This window comes from Lagenorhynchus albirostris, chromosome 2 (genome assembly GCF_949774975.1).
Source record: "Lagenorhynchus albirostris chromosome 2, mLagAlb1.1, whole genome shotgun sequence".
NCBI classification, from domain to species: Eukaryota; Metazoa; Chordata; class Mammalia; order Artiodactyla; family Delphinidae; genus Lagenorhynchus; species Lagenorhynchus albirostris.
This window is the reverse complement of record NC_083096.1, coordinates 1,866,109-1,885,620: the sequence shown is the minus strand read 5'-3', so window position 1 is coordinate 1,885,620 and position 19,512 is coordinate 1,866,109. Positions and strand designations below refer to the sequence as shown.

Sequence of the window (19,512 nt, the reverse complement as noted above, 5' to 3'; positions counted from 1 at the left end):
AAAGCAAAAGTCACAGGTAATTAAGCAGTTCCACCTCTTTGAAGAGAGTTTATGCAAATGAGTTTAAAATAAGCATGGTCACAACCAAGAGAAGCCTAAAAAGGTTTAGAAACCCAAACGGACTCTGAGCTGCGCTGAAGGCGATGAGGTTGAAACTACATTTAACCCGAAACTCGCTGTTCTTCCCTCTGCAACAGAGAGGCTGGTGACTCTGGACAAGATCCCTATCTCTTTAAATCCTTGGTTACTTCGCCTGTAAAATGGGGGTAAGGACAGCAGCAGTTCCGAGGTGAATGAGACTCTGCTCCGCATGCATTCAGTACATGTTCTATCTATGGCGATGCTTCTGCTGGATGAAACGCCACTGACCTTTACACCCTGAAAATTCCCCAATCCCTTCTACGAAGTCTTAGACCTCAGTGTACACCTGGATGACCCCCAGGAACCTCAAACTCACCGCGTCCAAAAGAGCCTCCCTACCGTCCACCTCAGGGAACCCCACCCTCCCCTAGTCACTCGGCCAGGACCCGCCTGCGGCCCCGCATCACTGTCACCCCACACCAGCCCCCGAGGCCTGTGATCCTGCCTCACGGATGCCCGTAGACCTACCCTCCTCTGCAGCCCCTGCCCAGCCTCGGGTCAGGTCTTCATCAACTTGCCCCGCCCCAACTTTCCTCCACACCAAGTCTTGGAGGGCAGGGAATATTCTGTACTTATCCCCGTATCCTCAGGACATGGCAGCCAGCAGTCCTGTTCAAAGATCAAACCAAGGGGCTAACCAAGTCCCAGGACGGAGGTGTTCCTACTACAGCGTTCGCCTCTCTGTAACCCAAGCACGGGGGCGTGTGCAGGGGCAGCATCCTCTGGCGCTGAGTCTTGTATGTTGTAGTTAATAAGCAACATTTGTCACGTACAGAAGTCCTCGTCACTGCGATTTAGCGTTCTGAGGTGCTCATACTAACTTAACGGCATTTCAAACTCGGTAACTTACAATAAAATATCATAGAATATGCCAGGTTTTTGAGAAAGGGTAAAGTAATAAACACTGTTCATCTTTATAGGAAATTAGGTTGATGCCAGTCTAAGTTGCTCTTAAAACTTATATGGTAAAATACTGAGGCTGTTTCTTCGTATTCTAACTGAATATAAACGATCTAATGCCCTAAGTGCTGTAATTTGATCAGTGACCTACTGGGTTCCTTCCCAGATATCCACCATGACAACAGATAGTTCTTTTGAGAAGGAGGAAAGCCAGTAACACAAATGTCCTCACCTCCTTCTGGAAAATGAAGACACTGGAACATCTGTGATGTCGGGTTCCCATTCATCTTCAGGGTCGCAAAACACATCTTCACACTTGTTACTACAATGGCTCTAAGAAAATTAAATATATAGTTTCTAGTAATTATGGGTTAAAAATGTTTAGCAACTAAGGGAAAAATGTTTACTTTGTCGCATTTATAAAATTCGCAAAATTATAGATTATCTAGATAACGTTAAAAGTAAAAAAATCGCATTCCTGATAAAATTTTTTAAAATCACGTGACACTAGGAATTATATTAAAAGAGATCTAATAAAAGCAACAGAAATCATTAAATAATTCAGAAATAATAAACGTGATTTAGAAAACACAGAGAAAACAAAAACGATAGCGTCCTCAGGAGAAAAATAGAATAATCTGACAACATCAAGGGGACCTGAACAGACACTCCTCCACAGACGACACACAGACGGCCAGCAAACACAGGAAGGACGCTCCACATCGCTGATAATCAGAGAGATGCAAATCAAAGCTACAGTGAGCTGTCACCTCACAGCGCTCAGAATGGCCATCATCAAAAAGTCTACAAACAATAAATGCTGGAGAGGGTGTGGAGAGAAGGGAACACTCTTGCACTGCTGCTGGGAATGTAAATTGATACAGCCACTGTGGAGAACAGTATGGCGGTTCCTTAAAAAACTAAAAATAGAACTACCATACGACCCAGCAATCCCACTACTGGGCATATACCCTGAGAAAACCATAATTTTAAAAGCATCATGTACCACAATGTTCACTGCAGCTCTATTTACAATAGCCAGGACATGGAAGCAACCTAAGTGTCCATCGACAGATGAATGGATAAAGAAGATGTGGCACATGTATACAATGGAATATTACTCACCCAGAAAAAGAAACGAAATTGAGTTATTTGTCGTGAGGTGGATGGACCTAGAGTCTGTCATGCAGAGTGAAGTAAGTCAGAAAGAGAAAATACCGTATGCTAACACATATATATGGAATCTTAAAAAAAAAAATGGTCATGAAGAACCAAGGGGCAGGATGGGAATAAAGACGCAGACCTACTAGGGAATGGACTTGAGGACACAGGGAGGGAGAAGGGTAGACTGGGACAAAGTGAGAAAGTTGGCATGGACATATATTCACTACCAAATGTAAAATCGATAGCTAGTGGGAAGCAGCCACATAGCACAGGGAGATCAGCTTGGTGCTTTGTGACCACCTAGAGGGGCGGGATAGGGAGGGTGGGAGGGAGGGAGACACAAGAGGGAAGAGATATGGGGATATATGTATATGTATAGCTGATTCACTTTGTTATAAAGCAGAAACTAACACACCATTGTAAAGCAATTATTTGTAAATGTAATGTAATGTAAATGTAAAGTAATGTAAAATGTAATGTAATGTAAATGTAAAGCAATTACTCCAGTAAAGATGGTAAAAACAAAAACAGAGACAAATTTGAATTAGCTTTGACACAACATATTAATTTAATGAATCAGTATTTTTGGAAATGAATACATTAACCAATAACTATAAAATGCTTAAAGCAATATCTGGTCAACATTAACTGTGGAATAAATTATTATGAATTATTTCTAATAAAAAAGATTCAATCACTTCCTGGTTGAATATATTGATCATGATAATAATCTATATTTTAATTTAAATATTTAAAGCAATACCAATTGAAGTGCTAGCAAAATAAATATAGAGATTGATTCAAGAATAGTATAACTAAATGGAAAAATAAGTAAAGGATATTGCAACAAACGGTTGAAAGTAGGAATGTAAGGTAACTCACCCACCCATCAGATTTTAATGTATATGTCAAGGCAAGAATTATCAAATGACCTCAATACAGTTTTTTGTTTTTTTAATTACACAAGCAATTCACATTCATTGTAGAAAATCTGGAAATTATTAATACATATAAACACAAAGAAAAAAATTTTAACCACCTGCAAACCCATCATTTAGAGGTAAACTGTCAGTGCTTTTGTATGATTCCCTTCAGCCTTTCTGTATTTTCTATTGTGAATATACCTCGCATTCCATTCCTGGAATTAACCCTACTTAATCATGGTATAAGTATTCTCTCAATAAAACCTTGGGTTTGACTTACTAACATTTCTTTCAGGATTTTTATAGCTGTGTTCATATTAAGATTGGTTTGTAATTCTCTTTTGAATCATCTTTTCAGTTTTTGTGGGGTTTGTTTGTTTTGATTGTAATCAGTTGTTCTAGCATCGTAACTGTGACACTTTCTATTCTTTGCTACGTTCTAGAATAGTTTAAATGTTAACAGGATTTGTCTGTTTTTTGGAGGTTCAAAAGTGCTTACCTATGAAATTGACTGGGATCAGCATCTTTTTTTTTTTTTTAATTTTTTTTTGCAGTACGCAGGCCTCTCACTGCTGTGGCCTCTCCCACTGCGGAGCACAGGCTCTGGACGCGCAGGCCCAGCGGCCACGGCTCACGGGCCCAGCCGCTCCGCGGCATGTGGGATCTTCCCGGACCAGGGCACGAACCCGCGTTCCCTGCATCGGCAGGCGGACCCTCAACCACTGCGCCACCAGGGAAGCCCAGCATCTTTTTTTTTTTTTTCAGGCTAGTTAATTGACAAACTTTTCAATTTATTGCTTGGTTAGTCACCTATTAAATCAACTTTCATAATTTCTCTTTTTCTAGAAAAATCTTAACTTTCTAGAAAATTATTAAACTTATTAGCTTACTTATTAAACTTATTTACATAAAAATGTAATATAATCTTAAAATGCTTGAGATCTTTATTTAAATGCTATGTCCATTCCTAAAATCACATGTTCATCTTTTCAAAGAGCCGAAGCCTGAGTTTATTAATTCTAATTTGTCAATTATTCCTCTTATTTTTAATGCTTCCTTCATCTACTCTCCTTTGGTTCAGGTTTATTCTTTTCTAGATTGAGTTAATTATTTAGTTTATTTTCATTTCTCCATTACACAATTCAAGCATTAAGGCTATAATCTGGCAGAAGCCTGTAAGTTTTTACATATAATATTTTGATTTCAGAAAGGTTATAGAGATTTTAATAATATTCCAAACCTCGTAAAGTTCTTTCATTGCCGCAAGCTTAGACTCAAACTTTTCCAGACTCCAGACAGTTGAGACCCCTAGTTGCAGGTTACGAACCTGAATACAAGTGTCAGAACTACTTCCTTTATCTGATACAACATGTCTGAAAGAAAAACCAAAGAAAAAAAATGCTTCTCCTAAAACATACATAACCTAGAGTTTTCCGAATTAGAATGACTCCCATAAAAATTCAGACCACTGATTAAATCTCTCCATAGTTAAGTATTTTTGTTATACTAATAATCATGTCTAGTATATACTACATTAAAATAACTTCTTATATAATAATTTCTTAAAAGTTCTAATATTGTATATTCCTTTTAAAATGTGGAATACTTATAAATTCTCAACTCAAAAGAAAATTAGTGAATTCCTAAAACATCTAAAATTATTCTGTTTATAAAATATACAAGTATGTTCATTGCTGAAAGCCTTTTTCACTCCAGAGTGAGCTCTGAGAGGGGAACCTGGAAGTGCCCCTGGGGATTATGACACCCGCTTGCTCCTGGACAGGCATGTAGGATACCATGTCCTTAGAGAAACTAAAACAGAAAAAAAAATCACATGAAGCATGAAGCGTGACTAGTTTAAAACAACAAATTACTTTACAAATAAGATAATCACTCACCTGCCAAAAACATAATTCTTTTTTAACTTTTTGCTGATGGTATTGGCTTCCTGAATCATCACGGAGAGTTTCATGGAGCTCCAACTGGGCTGAACTAGCAGAGAGCACACGGAGAAGATTCAGAACACGTATGTGAGCACTAACACGCCACCAGGCACAACACGTCCTGAAAAACAACTGACTTCAAACGAATGGTTTTAACGATACATCACAGAAGGTGAAGATGATAACTCAGTAACTTTTCTTCAAGCCTCACTGGTGAAATAAAATATTCTTCATACAAAATGAGGTCTTTCACCTGTGGAGGCGTGGAAGAAAACTGAAGTTCACAGAGAGAGGATACGGGTTTTGTAAACAAGGAAATGACAAAGATGCTGCTTTTCCTTCTAATATTTTTAAAGTTTTTTTTTCTAATTTCTTTTTTCCTAACTTCTAACTTATGTAAAGTATTAGGTAAAGTATACTACAGCCTTAAATAGAACCACAGTCCTTTTTTATTTTGCCTGAAATTTAAAAAATAGATAGATAGATAAAGACAGAAACAGAGATATATTAGGACATAAAAACACTTTCAGTACATAATTCCACGTTCCTAATTCAAATTTAAGATTTTAGCATAAACATTTTCTATATTGTTCAGTCAAACTTATAACCAGCATTCCATTAAAAACATTTTTTTTGGAAGAGTGAAATTCATTGTTCATGTGGATAAAAAAAATCAAGTATCATTGCATGGTACTGTTTTAGGACCTAAGAGGAATAAAAACATGTATTAATACAATGTTCTTATCTCTCACAACAGATGTAACAGTTTCAAGGTAATTTAAAAACAGAAGTTATGGAAAGTATATGGCACAACTACTAAGTATTCTTGCTAAAACACTGAACCCGGACGACGGGTTCTTTGCAGGGTATATAGAGGCATAAGCAACAGCCTGGACATACAGTCAGCAAACCCAGAATCTCCGAAACTCTACAGGTAGAGTTTCTTCAATACATGGCTTCTTCAATACATGAATTACAAGGGGACAGAGAGAGAGGAAGGAAGAGCCAGCTGACAGATTAAAAGAGACTTAAAAGGCGCATCTAGGGCTTCCCTGGTGGCACAGTGGTTGAGAGTCCGCCTGCCGATGCAGGGGACGCAGGTTCGTGCCCCGGTCTGGGAAGATGCCACATGCCGCGGAGCGGCTGGGTCCGTGAGCCATGGCCGCTGAGCCTGCACGTCCGGAGCCTGTGCTCCGCAACGGGAGAGGCCACAGCAGTGAGAGGCCCGCGTACCACAAAAAAAAAAAAAAAAAAAAGGCACATCTAGCAAACACAGGGTGTGGATGACCCCATTTGTATCCTGATTCAAACAAACCGAATGGATTTTATTATTTATTTATTTATTTATTTATTTTTGCGGTACGCGGGCCTCTCACTGCTGTGGCCTCTCCCATCGCGGAGCACAGTCTCTGGACGCGCAGGCTCAGCGGCCACGGCTCACGGGCCCCGCTCCGCGGCATGTGGGATCCTCCCGGACCGGGGCACGAACCCGCGTCCCCTGCATCGGCAGGCGGACTTTCAACCACTGCGCCACCAGGGAAGCTCCTGGATTTTAAAAAATATGACATATTCCACAAAATTTGAATAGGGACTAGATATTTGATTTGTAAGAAATTATTATTAATATTTTTAGGTGTAATAATAATATCAGAGTTATGCTTCAAAGAGTGACAGGGAAAGAGAGAAAAGAGAGTTCTTATCTAACTTGGAGATACACAGTGAAGTATTTACAGATCAGGTGACAGGATGTCTGGGATTTGCTTCAGAATAGTCCAGGAGGGCAGGGGGATTGAGCACGGCTGGAACAAAACTGAACATGTGTGGGTCACTGTTGAAGATGGATGATAAGTATGGAAGAGTTTACTGTAGTAATCTCTCTGCTTTCATAGTTTATTTGAAACTTTCTATAATTAAAAAAAGAAAGTTTACATTAAACAGCCTGTGTTTGGGGAATTCCCTGGCAGTCCAGTGGTTAGGACACTGCGCTCTCATTGCAGGGCCTGGGTTTGATCCCTGGTCGGGAACTAAGGTGGCACAAGCCACCCGGCACAGCCAAATATATATATAAATATTTGAAAAAAATGCTGTGCTCTACACAGGAATGTAGAAACGTACAAAAAAATAACAACTTTCAAGTGAGAAAGAAAACGAAGTATGCAATGATTAAGCACAACTCAGATTAATAATTCTTATAAAATAAGAATTAAGGATTAGAGTAAGACATTTTAAGAAGCATACTACACATTAAAATAATACTTGGAATTCTGTTTACTATTTGCTTATATAACTAAATATTCTAAAAAGTGAATATCCTAAAAATAATCATTCATACAAATTTATCTAGATCCAGAGAAGTCAGCAACATCTAGAAAAAAAATTTTAAATACACAAAGATAATTAACATTTTACTAACTGTATGAAATAACATACATAACTTTAGAAAATACCTGCTAAAATCGTCCTATACTCACTTGTGAAAGTTTTATCCCTATTACTCTGATTTTGCTGTAGAATTTGTACTTCCTTAGCAATCCTTTGTTTCTCGGTTTCTAAAGCTTCCAGAATTCTTGCATGGCGGATCCTGTGGTCTTCTAAAGCCTAATTGATATTCATTCACGTGGAGCCATACACGAGAACGTGCAAAGAGAGAAATTAGAAAACCAGACTGACAATGGTAATGCACTACATAATTCTCATTTCACAGCACGTGTTTTATTAAGCATAAAGGCTTTTAAAAAATGATTTATAAAGTATCCTTATAAAATGATTTTTTTCCCCCACAACAAAATCATTAGGAATTTTTGATAATATAGATTAATCTTTTTCTCCCCATTGATAGGAGCATAAAAACCTTCAGAAAAAAACAAAAAAAGGAAAAAAACTACTCAAGAATTTGTTGACTAAATTAAAAAGTTAAATTAAAAATACACCTAAAAACCTCACTTGAGGGCTTCCCTGGTGGCGCAGTGGTTGAGAGTCCGCCTGCCGATGCAGGGGACAACGGGTTCGTGCCCTGGTCCGGGAGGATCCCACATGCCGCGGAGCGGCTGGGCCCGTGAGCCATGGCCGCTGACCCTGCGCATCCGGAGCCTGTGCTCCGCAACGGGAGAGGCCACAACAGTGAGAGGCCCGCGTACCACAAAAAAAAAAAACAAAACAAAACACCTCACTTGATACAAATAAGCCTTATAACAGCCCACTAATGATAACTGTTTTCAAGATTTAAACACATCTGTTTTTCTCTTAAAACTCTCCAGGGTGGTTCACTAGCCCCTCCGTGCTCTAGAATCGGCTAATATATGTATTTTCACCATTTTATAGTACCGGTACTCTGGGGCTACTGTGAGTATCTTCCTCTACCCCCAACCCCACCATAAACTTAGGAAGGAAAGAAGGAAAACTGCCATTTGAGAGTAAAACTTGAAGATGTAAGAAGTCGCAGCAGAGACGAAAGCAGGGGCTCTCCCTTCGGGATTCAGGGCCCCCCTCCAGGGCTGGTTAGAAGGGATTCCGGCCCCACCCCAGAGGATGTGATTCGGCAGTTCTGGTCGGACCGAGATCTGCACGTCTACCAGGCGATGCTGAGGCTGCTGGTCCAGCACCTGGAGAGCCACCGTGAGCTGCCCTTGAAAGATGCCTCTGTGCTCAGAGAGATGAGGGAAGTCAGCGCCTGAGCTCCCAAGGCTGAGGTAGTTCCCTGAGGACTCACGCGGGCACACGGCCTGCTCGCTGCTCCTTCCACCCTGGCACTGGGATGTAACCGGTCCAGGAGCTGAGCCGTCCCCCCTTCTATGTACCACGCCCTAGTATCACCTCACTCCTTACATTGTTCGGCATGACTGACCACAGGGTCGCTGTGCACGCAGGGAAAGAGAACAGTCGACTGGAACTCGCTGGAAACAACAGCTCTGTCCCTTTGAAAAGATCTGTGTGAGCACATCGTGAGGACAGAGGCTTTCAGGCAGGAAGCCCCTTCTCACCTGCAGACCTGGATTTGGCCATCACCCATCAAGAGACCATAAGCTCTTTAAAAAAAAGAAAAATCCAGCCTCTCCTCAAGATAGCTCAGACTAGCTATAAAATGAAATTACCTGTTTCGTAGCCAAAGTCTCCATTTCTAACCGCTTTTTGTTGACATATATTTCCTGTTCAAAACGCTGCTTTGCCTTTTCTAGTTCCTCAATTTTGTAATTAGCCTTTTGGTTATTTATTTCCTGTATCTTCTTTCTTTGACATTCTTCTTTCTTTGACATACAATAATAAAAAATAAATAGGGCAAAGATACAGAGCAATTCTTCAAAAATGATACCAAATAGGTACAAAAGTCCCTTTGTAAAAATCAGTGCACAGGAAATTGACTCACAGATAGAAAAGGTGCCCCAATGCTTCTCCACCCCAGCCAGGTTGACTAACCCAACCGAAAATAACCATCACTAGTCAAACCTTTCAGAGCGCTGCCCGCCAGATGGGCTTCTGGGAGGCAGGGCTGCCCGAGGGCTGGGGGACAGAGCCTGTCTGCTTCTCCTCCCCCAGCCCAGCAGCCTTGATCTCCCCTCTGACGCTCCCCTGGGGCCCTGCACCGGCAGAGAAAGGAAACAGTTCTGCCTCTTACCAGTTCTTCTTCCAGGACTTTTATTTTGCTTTCGTACACAGCTTTTTGAGAGGAAAGCTCTTGCTGAGCCATTTCTTTCACGATCTGGATCCCCTGCATCATTTCTTCCTTTGCTTTCAACTGCGCCTCCTTTATTTCTGCTTCAAGTCTACAAGTAGCAAAATATTCAATAGTGACAGGGTACTCTGTCAAGAATTCTTCATATGCTATAATAGTTCTTAATCATATTAAGATGTTAAATTAAACAAAAGTTCAAATCTCAAAACTTCATTTCTGACATTCTGTCAGCAGCATTCTGAAATGTTTATTAGCTCTAGAACTGTTTACACAAACAAAACATAAAAGGTTGAAAATGTGCTCATTTCTAACTTAATTACCATTGCAGATGCTCGATATTTAAGCAAATGTTTTTCTAATGCTTAAGCTATATAAAAATGTTTTAACTTACATAAAAATATAAAATATATATTTATAACATAATTATGTTACAGTGAACACTGCAGTAAATATAGTTAACATTGTAGTAAACACAAAATATGGGCATTTTATGTTAAACTAACAATGGTTAGGGCAAAAATTATTTCATATCATTATCTTTCAATTCATGTTTAGGTCACAGATTAGGAATATATTGAAATGCCTATAAAAGCATGATACATGAGCTGATAAAGCAGAGATTGTACCATATTTTTCCAATCATCTATAATAACTTTGTAAGCAGACAGGGTGGGGGGTCCCCCAGAGAGAGAACCAGGCGGGGCTTTCTTGACAGAAGAGAAGCCATGTTTGGCCTGAGCCGTTTTGCGATCTGAGCCTGGACACAGCGCTTGCCCTTGAACAAGCCTCAGAAACCAATGATCTCGAGGGAAAAAAAGAACAACTGTTATCAGGCAAGAGAAACAACAACAGCAAAGATAAGACACCCGTTGTGAAGACTCGCAGCTCTGAGTCAATGGTGAAGGTTAGCCTGAAGCTCAGCCACCAGGTCAACGGGAACCTCAGGGATGGAGATGCTGACCATCTGTGACCCCCGTGACTTCAGTCAACTGAAGCCTGGACTCTGTCGATCCCTGCCCTGATTCTATGCTGACTTCTCCCCTGCTCGGGCCCCTTCACGAACACGCATGTACCCTTAGCTTAAAACCTCCCCAGTCTTACTGTTGGGGAAGCACGGCTTTGGGCAAGTTCCCATGTTCTCCTTACTTGATGCAAGTAATGCATCCTTCCTTCTCCTGATCTTTGGCCTGGCTGTGTCTTTTGGCTTGACACCCACCAAGAGGTGAACCCAGTTTTCAGGTAACACTTAGACATTTTGAGAAGTCAAAATATTAAATTACCTTTCACTGTATGGGGGGAAAGGGATTGGTGATTACAGAAAACTAAAAGCTTCTTTCTTCTCAACAAAACCCGACGCTTTAACAACTGTACTGCATAAAATTTCCGTACCCAATTTTACTGAATTAGAATAAGAATGTCAGGGCTTCCCTGGTGGTGCAATGGTTGAGAATCCGCCTGCCAAGGCAGGGGACACGGGTTCGAGCCCTGGTCCGGGAGGATCCCACATGCTGCGGAACCACTAAGCCCATGCGCCACAACTACTGAGCCTGCACTCTGGAGACCACAAGCCACAACGACTGAGCCCGTGAGCCACAACTACTGAAGCTCATGCACCTAGAGCCCGTGCTCCGCAACAGGAGAGGCCACCGCAGTGAGAAGCCCGCGCACCGCAGCGAAGAGTGGCCCCTGCTCCCCGCTCACCACAGCTAGAGAAAGCCTGCGCACAGCAATGAAGACCCAAGGCAGCCAAAAAAAAAAAAGAATAAGAATGTCAAAAGAAAGAGGACCTAATGGCTACCAGGGCCTGGGGGGAGGGGGTAGCCGTTGCTTAGTAGGTACAGAGGCCCAGTTGGGTGATGAGAAAGTTCTGGAGACAGAATATGGTTGAGGCTGCACAACACTGTGAATGTACTTAACACCACTGAACTGCACACTTAAAAATGGCTAAAAAGGTGAATTTTACGCTATGTATGTTGTACCACAACTTTAAAAAAAAAAAAGAGGGCAAAGCAAGCTCAGACTTTTGACAAGGTGACAAAGCAGGGTTCGTGTGGCCCACCCCGGTCATCCTTCCCACTCCCCGCCTCCATCCTCTGTGCGGATACTTCTCTCCCCGTGACCCCGCGATGCCCGTCTCACCCCCCAGCCCCCACTGCACTGCAGCCCAGGACCCGGCTCCACCGCCCTCCACCCTCCAGACCTGGGCCACAGCCACCCTTCTGCAATGTGATCCCCATCATGTCTGTCTCATGTCTCCTTAAAATTATCTTATGACCCCATAACCTTTAAGATAAAGTCCAAATGCTTTAGCATTTTATTTCTCTGTTACTTGCCATTTATTTTACAGGGATCCTGCTGAAATCAGAACTCCTACAATATTGCCTCAGCTAAAACTGGGGCAAAAGAAGAAAAGTAAATAAGGGTCCACTCCCCAGGCTTCCCCTGGCCGACTCCCTCCCAGGGGACATCTTCTCACGAGACCTTCGCTGACCCCAGGTCGGGGCAGGAGTCACCCCAGGAGCTCCACACGGTGCAGGGCTCTGTCAGGGCACTCTGTCTGTCTGTCCGTCAGCCCCATAAGAAGACAAATTCCTCCAGCGTAGGAGCTAAGTTTGTTTGTTGAGTGAATGCACACAGAAGAGGAAAGATCACGTCGCTAGAAATCGGCACCCCAAGAGTTAACGAGTGCAGTCAGGACAACCTGATTAAGGCCCTCCATAGCCCTCTCCCGTATACTTACGGTTTCATACCAACAAAAATACTTACTGTAATCTCTGTGCCAAGAGCAAGTCATTTTTTGCAGATTCAAAGTCTCTTGGACCCTCACTCACAAGAGTATCTCTACTGGGCGGTCTTTCCCCTTTCTGGACTTCTACTGGATGATTAAATCTAAAATAATGATCGCCACCAAGAATCACCCGGTCACCCTAAAGCACACAAGAAATTTACTCCTTGAGGTGAGTCGGAACCAAAAAATGCCGTGGGACAAACCCTTATGTTCAACAATTCAATAGTCTAGTATCACTAATGATAAACATAAAAATCACGGCAGCTAACATTTATGAAATGCTTCCTACAGGCCAAGAACTGCATCTGACACTCTACACATACATCATCTCACTGATGTCTCACAACTATGCATGTTATTATCCCGATTTTAGGAATGAGGAAACTAACAGAGCACAGAGCTCAACAGTAACAGTGATAAGCGCACACTGAGCTCACTGTCTGCAGACACTGCATTAAGAACTATGCGTGAATTCTTTCACCTACTCCTCCCTTATCCCTCCTGAAAGACAGGATATATACCAAGTGGCCATACGTCTTGCTTTGCCTTCAACAGAATAGTTCATGCCTGTTCTCCTAATATAATTATTGAAATGCTCTCAAAAGTGTCCTGACATGGGTGACATGCAATCACCCCGAGCTTAATAACTTTTCAAAGGTCATATGGCAAGTGGCAGGGCCAGGGCTTCGACCCTGTCTGGCCTGATTCCAAAGCCCAGCTCTTCCCGGAACACATAATGCTGCTGCTGGTGGACAGCTCCTTGGGGGCTGGTCCACCCACCATAACAGAACTGTGGTCTCTGCGCAAAGGCAGGCAATTCGTGAAATAAGAGAACGTTAGAACCAGAAAGTCCTTCATCCCGTTCACTACTGATCTTACAGAGGACAGAACCGAGCTCAGAAAAACTAGATCACTTGCCCAAAGTCAAACAATTTCTCACATCTTAGCAGCAGCCAACTTACATGATGTAATACCGTGGGTTCCAAAATAAGTCTTCCATTTACATATGTCTTTGCTTCCCCAGCTGGGATGATACTCACGGTCCCATCGAAATTGTTGATGGTGCTGTGAAGACAGGATGCACATTGTTACAACTACAGGACAGACTAACAAGTAAGAAAAAGGCAATACAGATAATCCTCCTTGAGTTATTCCCTTAGTGTCAAGGTTCATATCAATTTGTGACCATAATGACTTAGAACTCTCTTATTTTCCTTCAATTAGATTTTGAAGGTTTGGTGAAAAAGCCTGGCTTCTCCAGCAATTCTATCCACCAGTGGTGGGAAAAATTTTCATCGTATGTATTTTGATTAAAACTACTTAAAAAAAATACCAACCCCTCTTCCCCAGAAATGGAAAAAAAAAATACACAAACATTAAAGGAAAATACACTAAAATACTGACAGTGGTTTCTTTATGAATGGAAGAGTTTTAAGTATTTTTATGTTTTACTTTTCTAACTTTCTGGTTTCATTTATGAGTTTTAATAATGGAACAAACAACATTTTCCTCCCATGAAAAGAGGGGTAATACAGAGGAAGGAAAAGCATGGAGATAAAAGCACACTCCTTGGACGTCTAATTAACTGAACTCTGACGATAAGATGATACTGTTGAAAATCAACTATAAATGCTATATATCCTTTTGAGTCTTTTTATACAGAAAATAGGAAAGAAACTCCAAAATCCAATTATCTTTGGATTAACTGGACAGAAAGAAAGAGAAAACTGTAGCAAAAGCTGAGCCCCAAACAAACCCTCCAGCTCCAGACAAGGCTCCGAGATCTCCAGTTAAAGAATGACAGTTGAACTTGAGCACCTAGAGGAGAGGACTTGGGAAGAACAGCCCACCCTCCCGCCAGCCTAGTGTCCTAACCCCATAAAGGTTTAAACAAGGTCTGCTTGTTCTGACGCCTCCTCTCTCCCAGTTCTATCTGCTCTGCCATCAAAAGCCTTGGCCTTAGCATTGTGCCCCCTCCCACCCCCATCCAGCTTCAACCACCAACCCCCTGATCCACCACTCTTTTCCATAAGAACCCCACCTGGATTTGCCTTAACATCAGCTTCTCTCCTTTACCTGAATCGCTCCGTCGACATAAGACATCCTCTCCCTTATCTCCATCACTCGTCAAGGCCAGAGCCCTCTAAGCAGCTTCTCTTTAGGGCTCAAAGCTAGAGGTGAACTTTCCTTCTCTTTCTTTACTTTTAAGCACTAAGTAGCTAAGACCCACCTAATGTTAATATAAACTGATGGGTACTGGCGCTCCTTTGTCCACTGAGCCCCACGTGCCAGGTATGTCATCAGTGAAGACAGACACGAAACCTGCTCTCGTGAAGTTCACGGTCCAGAGAGTGAGACAAACACCTATCCGTGTACTAAAAGGGGAAACACCAAGTGCCAGGCGAGTGGGGGACTTCCTGGTCCCCCTGGACTCTCAACTCTTTGGGGGCATGTTCTGTATCTTTGCTACAAGCATAAATAATTCTGGGTTTATTTGTTATAGAAAATGGTTAATTAACGGAAGAGAAAGAGGATCTGAGGATCAAGAAGCCGTGCCACGCCGGGTACAAAGACAACGCGGGCTCGAGGACCTAAGGCCGTGCAATATTGGTGAGAAAATACACTCTGTATATTTGGAAATTTTTTGTACTGCAGATCACAAAAAAAGTCATATGTTATTTAATATATGGTACTGATAGAGTTGGTTATTCACGTGGAAAATAAATGAATTTAGATCCCTACTTCACACCAAACAAAAAATTCCATACGACTTAAGGACTTAAATGTGAAGGCAAAACTTCAAAACATTTAGAAGATAATTTAGGTGACTGTCTCTATGACCTCAGTGTAGAAATGATTTCTTAAACAAGACACAAACACTGACAACCGTAAAGGAAAAGACTGACTTATGTACTACACTAACTAAGACTCTGATCCATCCAAAGGCACCATAAGAGAGTGAAACGATGAGCCACACACTGGAGAAAACACATTTACAACACATGAAACTCACAAAAGCTGGGCCACCAAAATATATTAAAAAACTCCTAAAAATTATGGAAAAAACCCAACACAATCGAAAAATGGACAAAAGCCATGAACAGGCAGGTTACAGAAGAGCAAACAAAAATGGCCCAAGAACAGGTGAACAGGATTAGTCAAGGAAATGCAACACGCATCCCCCACGAGACGCCATCTCACATCCACCTGACAGCTAAGGGTCGGCAAGGATGCGGGGCCACAGGGACCTCAGCGCCAAGGGCGGCAGGAGTGCCGGCCATTCTGGAAAACAATCCGAAATTACCTCATAAAGGTGGCTACGCACATATGCTGCAGCCTGGCATCTCTGCTGCTAGACACACCACTTAGGAGCGATTTTCCCAAACTTCACAATGATCACCATACAGGGAGGGTAACAGGAAGATCATCAGAGACTCACGCAGCGCAGCGGGGCGGACAGGAGGGCCTGGCCGCCTGGGTTCCCAGCGGCTGCCCCGAGGGCCCTAACTCAGGGTATGAAACTCGCCCCACAGAAGCTCTGCCCGTCTGTACCAGGAGACGCATCCAAGAGCGCCCACAGCAGTACTGGGGGAGCAAAACGTGAGACACCACCCAAGCGCCCACCAACCAAGTAGACAGGTAGACTCACACAACAGGGTACTTCACAGCGGAAAAATGAGAGAGCATCAACATGGACAAATCATGGAAACACACTGCGGAGCTACAACAGTTTACATGTACTATCACCCTAACAACACAGTATCATTCAATCATATGAATGAATTTTAAAATTTGTTCAATTCATGTGAACAAATTTTAGAATTTGTCAACCCGATCAAAAATCCTGCCATAGATGATGGATAGAAGTTTAGATCTATTGGCTGAGGGATAACTTCTGATAGAGCGATAACTTCTGATAGAGCGATACCACATCGTATCTCATATTGAGAGTAACTGACCTGCCATCCTTACAAAACATTCAGACTGCCTGTTTTTCCTGGCTAAGAGATGCATTCGAAGACTTATACCAAAGAATCAGTGTGAGTGAATGCCTCATGTGAAGGAAGCCACAGTCATCAAGATCTGGAAAAGTACTTGGCAGGAACGCACCAGTGCTCATCGGCGATCAGCACCCCCGACAACTGGATGTCACGGCTCGAGTTTGGTTTATACTTTCCGACTGTAGTTGTTCCCTCTTTTATCATATATAACAGTATCTCCGACAGCTGAGGGTCTTCATTGAGATTGACCAGGTTTGGCACATGGTTGTCCATTTGAAATGTAATTCCTGCTTTCTAGTAGAAGTCAGAAAAAAAATTAACTTTAATCACAAGCATGAAACTGTTAGATCCACCTAAAACATTAAAGTCGCGGTATGTGGGACTCAGTTAATTAACGGTCTCTTAGACCCTCTCCTCACGACTTCCCCGTAAGTGTGACCACCATACTTCTTAGACTCCCAGGAAGACGCTGACCCTCTGTCCTGGCACCATCCTCAGCCCACTCACGGCTCAACCCAGCATCACCAGATGTGCCTGATCTCACCCACTGACGTCTACAGCAGGTCAGGTCCTGCCGCCACGTCTCCACTGCCATCACCTTGGTTCAGACCCGTAGCACCTCCCGCCTGAACCACTGAGGCAGCCTTCTGCCCACCCTGCCAACAGTCCCTCTTGGCTTCAGTCCTGCTTATACCCTACACCAAAGTAATTCTGAACTAATTCTCAAAATGTTGATTCCCTGGTCAAACACTTTCAATGATTTCCCACTTCCCACAGGATAAAACAAATTCCTTGGCCTGGAATTTGAGAAAGTACATCTGTATATTTACTGTCATATTTCTTTGCAAATTTTCAAATCAGTTTAGAGAGTTGAAACGATACCTGTAACTCCTTTGTTACTTGAAGTTTCCTGTTTTCAGCTTGTTCAAGTTTTTCTTTCCACATTCTTACCAAAGACAAACGAGAGTTTAAAAGAGTTAAAAATATCCACGTTTATAAGACTGAGAATCAAGAGATTCTGAGATGAGGAAACCACCTGGGAATACTTAAAACGTAATGGTCTGGGGATAAGCTGCTTTGTTCACAGGGAAGGCAGGGATAAAGGCAGACTCCAGTACCTCCTCAGCTCCCGTCCCCATCTCCACCCCCGCCCCCTGTCCCGACCCTTGCCCCAAGCCAGTCCAGCGATTCCAGGCAACACCCACAGCATCGAAGGCAATGACCAGAGCCCACCTTTGCATTTCTGCCATGTCTCTCTCCTGCTGATACAGCTTCATTCTCAAGGATGTTATTTCTTGCCGAAAGAGCCTATATTGCTCAGGGTCAATGTTCTGACTGTTTCTTTGAGCAGCTTTTAACTTTTCAATTTCTGCTTTCAAGTCTAAATATTTGAAGAAAGATGCATGATCAATAACATTTGATATATAGTAATTCCCACACTAGACATAACCCTCCAATCTTCTATTTTATTTGACGTTTTAAATACTAAGTAAAACAGAATACTTGCAGAAATTTTACTTTACCCACAAATCTCTACCTAACCTTTACCTGAAAAACTGCTCCCCTCTTAATGAATTTCCCTCCCTCATAAGCAGTATGGCCACGTAATGTATCGTCCAAAGAGGGACACGTCTGGGAAGGACCGGGGGCACCATTCATCACTCTGGGATGACAGCCATGAACCAGGACTGCCCCAGGCAAACCATACTCATAAAGACATGTTAGATAAAGATGACAGATTTGCCAAGCTGGAATTCAGAATACTTATTTTTAATGAAAATGGTCCCATTTGTAAACGCGAGGGGATCCAAACAGGAAAAGATGGAGCACGAGACGGCAAATCCATCCTCCTCTGGCCCACACCTCTGAGGGACCTATTCGCCTTCTGCAAGATCCCTGAGCAGGTGAGCAAGAGAAGGACACTCGGCGCTGGCGAAGGGAGGCCCGTGCTGGAAACCCAGGACCAAGCAGCCTTTGGGTCAATGAACCAAGAGGAAGCAGAGGTGAGAGACAGACAACGGCGGAAAGGCTACAGGAGGAAAAGTAAAGGACATTATCGTCCCTGTGCTGCACAGGCGCACGACTCAGTCCATAGAGGGTTTCCTACGCTGGCTCCTTCCCCTTCACCCACCCCATTTCCCAGCTTTTTCTGACTTTCCCTTTCCCTACTCTCCTTCCCGCCGTCCTTCCATCCGCCTTCCTCATCAGTGTGGAACGATGGCTAGCAGCTATTACACAGATACGAGAGAAAAATCTTTAACTTCCTTAACCTGCATATTTTCATCACTGAAATGAATATTTGAGACTAAACTCTTGCAGGATAATCTTTAAGTCTGTAGGGAACTGCTGACCTCTGATCAACTTGGCGCTCACGTCCTCGTTGACCCTGGCGGCGTTGACTATCATCCGGGCCTGGGTGGCGTATCTCAGCGTGCTCAGGGTCTCCTCCACGCTGCTGGCTGCCGGGCTGACCGTGGCGATCATCGACGTTTTGGAATTTCCGCTCAGACTTTCCTTCAGCAGCCTTCAAGGAAAACAGTCACAATTAGACTTTGCTTCTGCAACGACCTCGTGACAACTACCTAGAGAGCACAAGGCAGACCACCGGGACACGTGACGCAGTGCTACGCTCCTCACTCAGACACCGGTTAGAATTGTTTGATATTTGTAGCTATTTTTAGATCTCTGCGCACTTTATTTCACCTCACACTTCTCATTTATTTATTTTGGCCGCGCAGCTTGTGGAATTCTAGTTCTCCGACCAGGGATTGAACCCAGGCCCTCGGCAGTGAGAGCACAGAGCCCTAACCACTGGATTGCCAGGGAAAGTCCCTCGTCTCACACTTTTTATGTTGTTCTGTGAAGCGATAGTCTGTGCAAAGATTTTAAAATATGGTTAACTCTCCAATATTTAGTAAAATCCCTCTCCCCCTACTAGACTGCGAGCTGCTTTAGGGGCGGGACCGTGTGTCTGGTCACCCTT

The 19,512-nt window shown here is 42.8% G+C and overlaps 1 protein-coding gene across 1 annotated transcript in view; it reads right to left on the bottom strand.

Annotated features, from left to right (window-relative positions):
* Window positions 1-19,512, bottom strand: part of KIF14 (kinesin family member 14) — a 49,085-nt gene that overhangs the window by 16,066 nt on the left and 13,507 nt on the right. The window contains exons 10-21 of the mRNA XM_060142010.1: window positions 18,881-19,053; window positions 17,763-17,910; window positions 17,412-17,475; window positions 16,639-16,823; window positions 13,491-13,593; window positions 12,507-12,667; window positions 9,684-9,831; window positions 9,163-9,315; window positions 7,543-7,669; window positions 5,027-5,120; window positions 4,369-4,501; window positions 1,274-1,374 (exon numbers count right to left, since the gene is read on the bottom strand). Coding sequence (XP_059997993.1) covers window positions 1,274-1,374; window positions 4,369-4,501; window positions 5,027-5,120; window positions 7,543-7,669; window positions 9,163-9,315; window positions 9,684-9,831; window positions 12,507-12,667; window positions 13,491-13,593; window positions 16,639-16,823; window positions 17,412-17,475; window positions 17,763-17,910; window positions 18,881-19,053 — 1,590 coding nt within the window. The remainder of the gene's footprint in view (window positions 1-1,273; window positions 1,375-4,368; window positions 4,502-5,026; window positions 5,121-7,542; window positions 7,670-9,162; window positions 9,316-9,683; window positions 9,832-12,506; window positions 12,668-13,490; window positions 13,594-16,638; window positions 16,824-17,411; window positions 17,476-17,762; window positions 17,911-18,880; window positions 19,054-19,512) is intronic.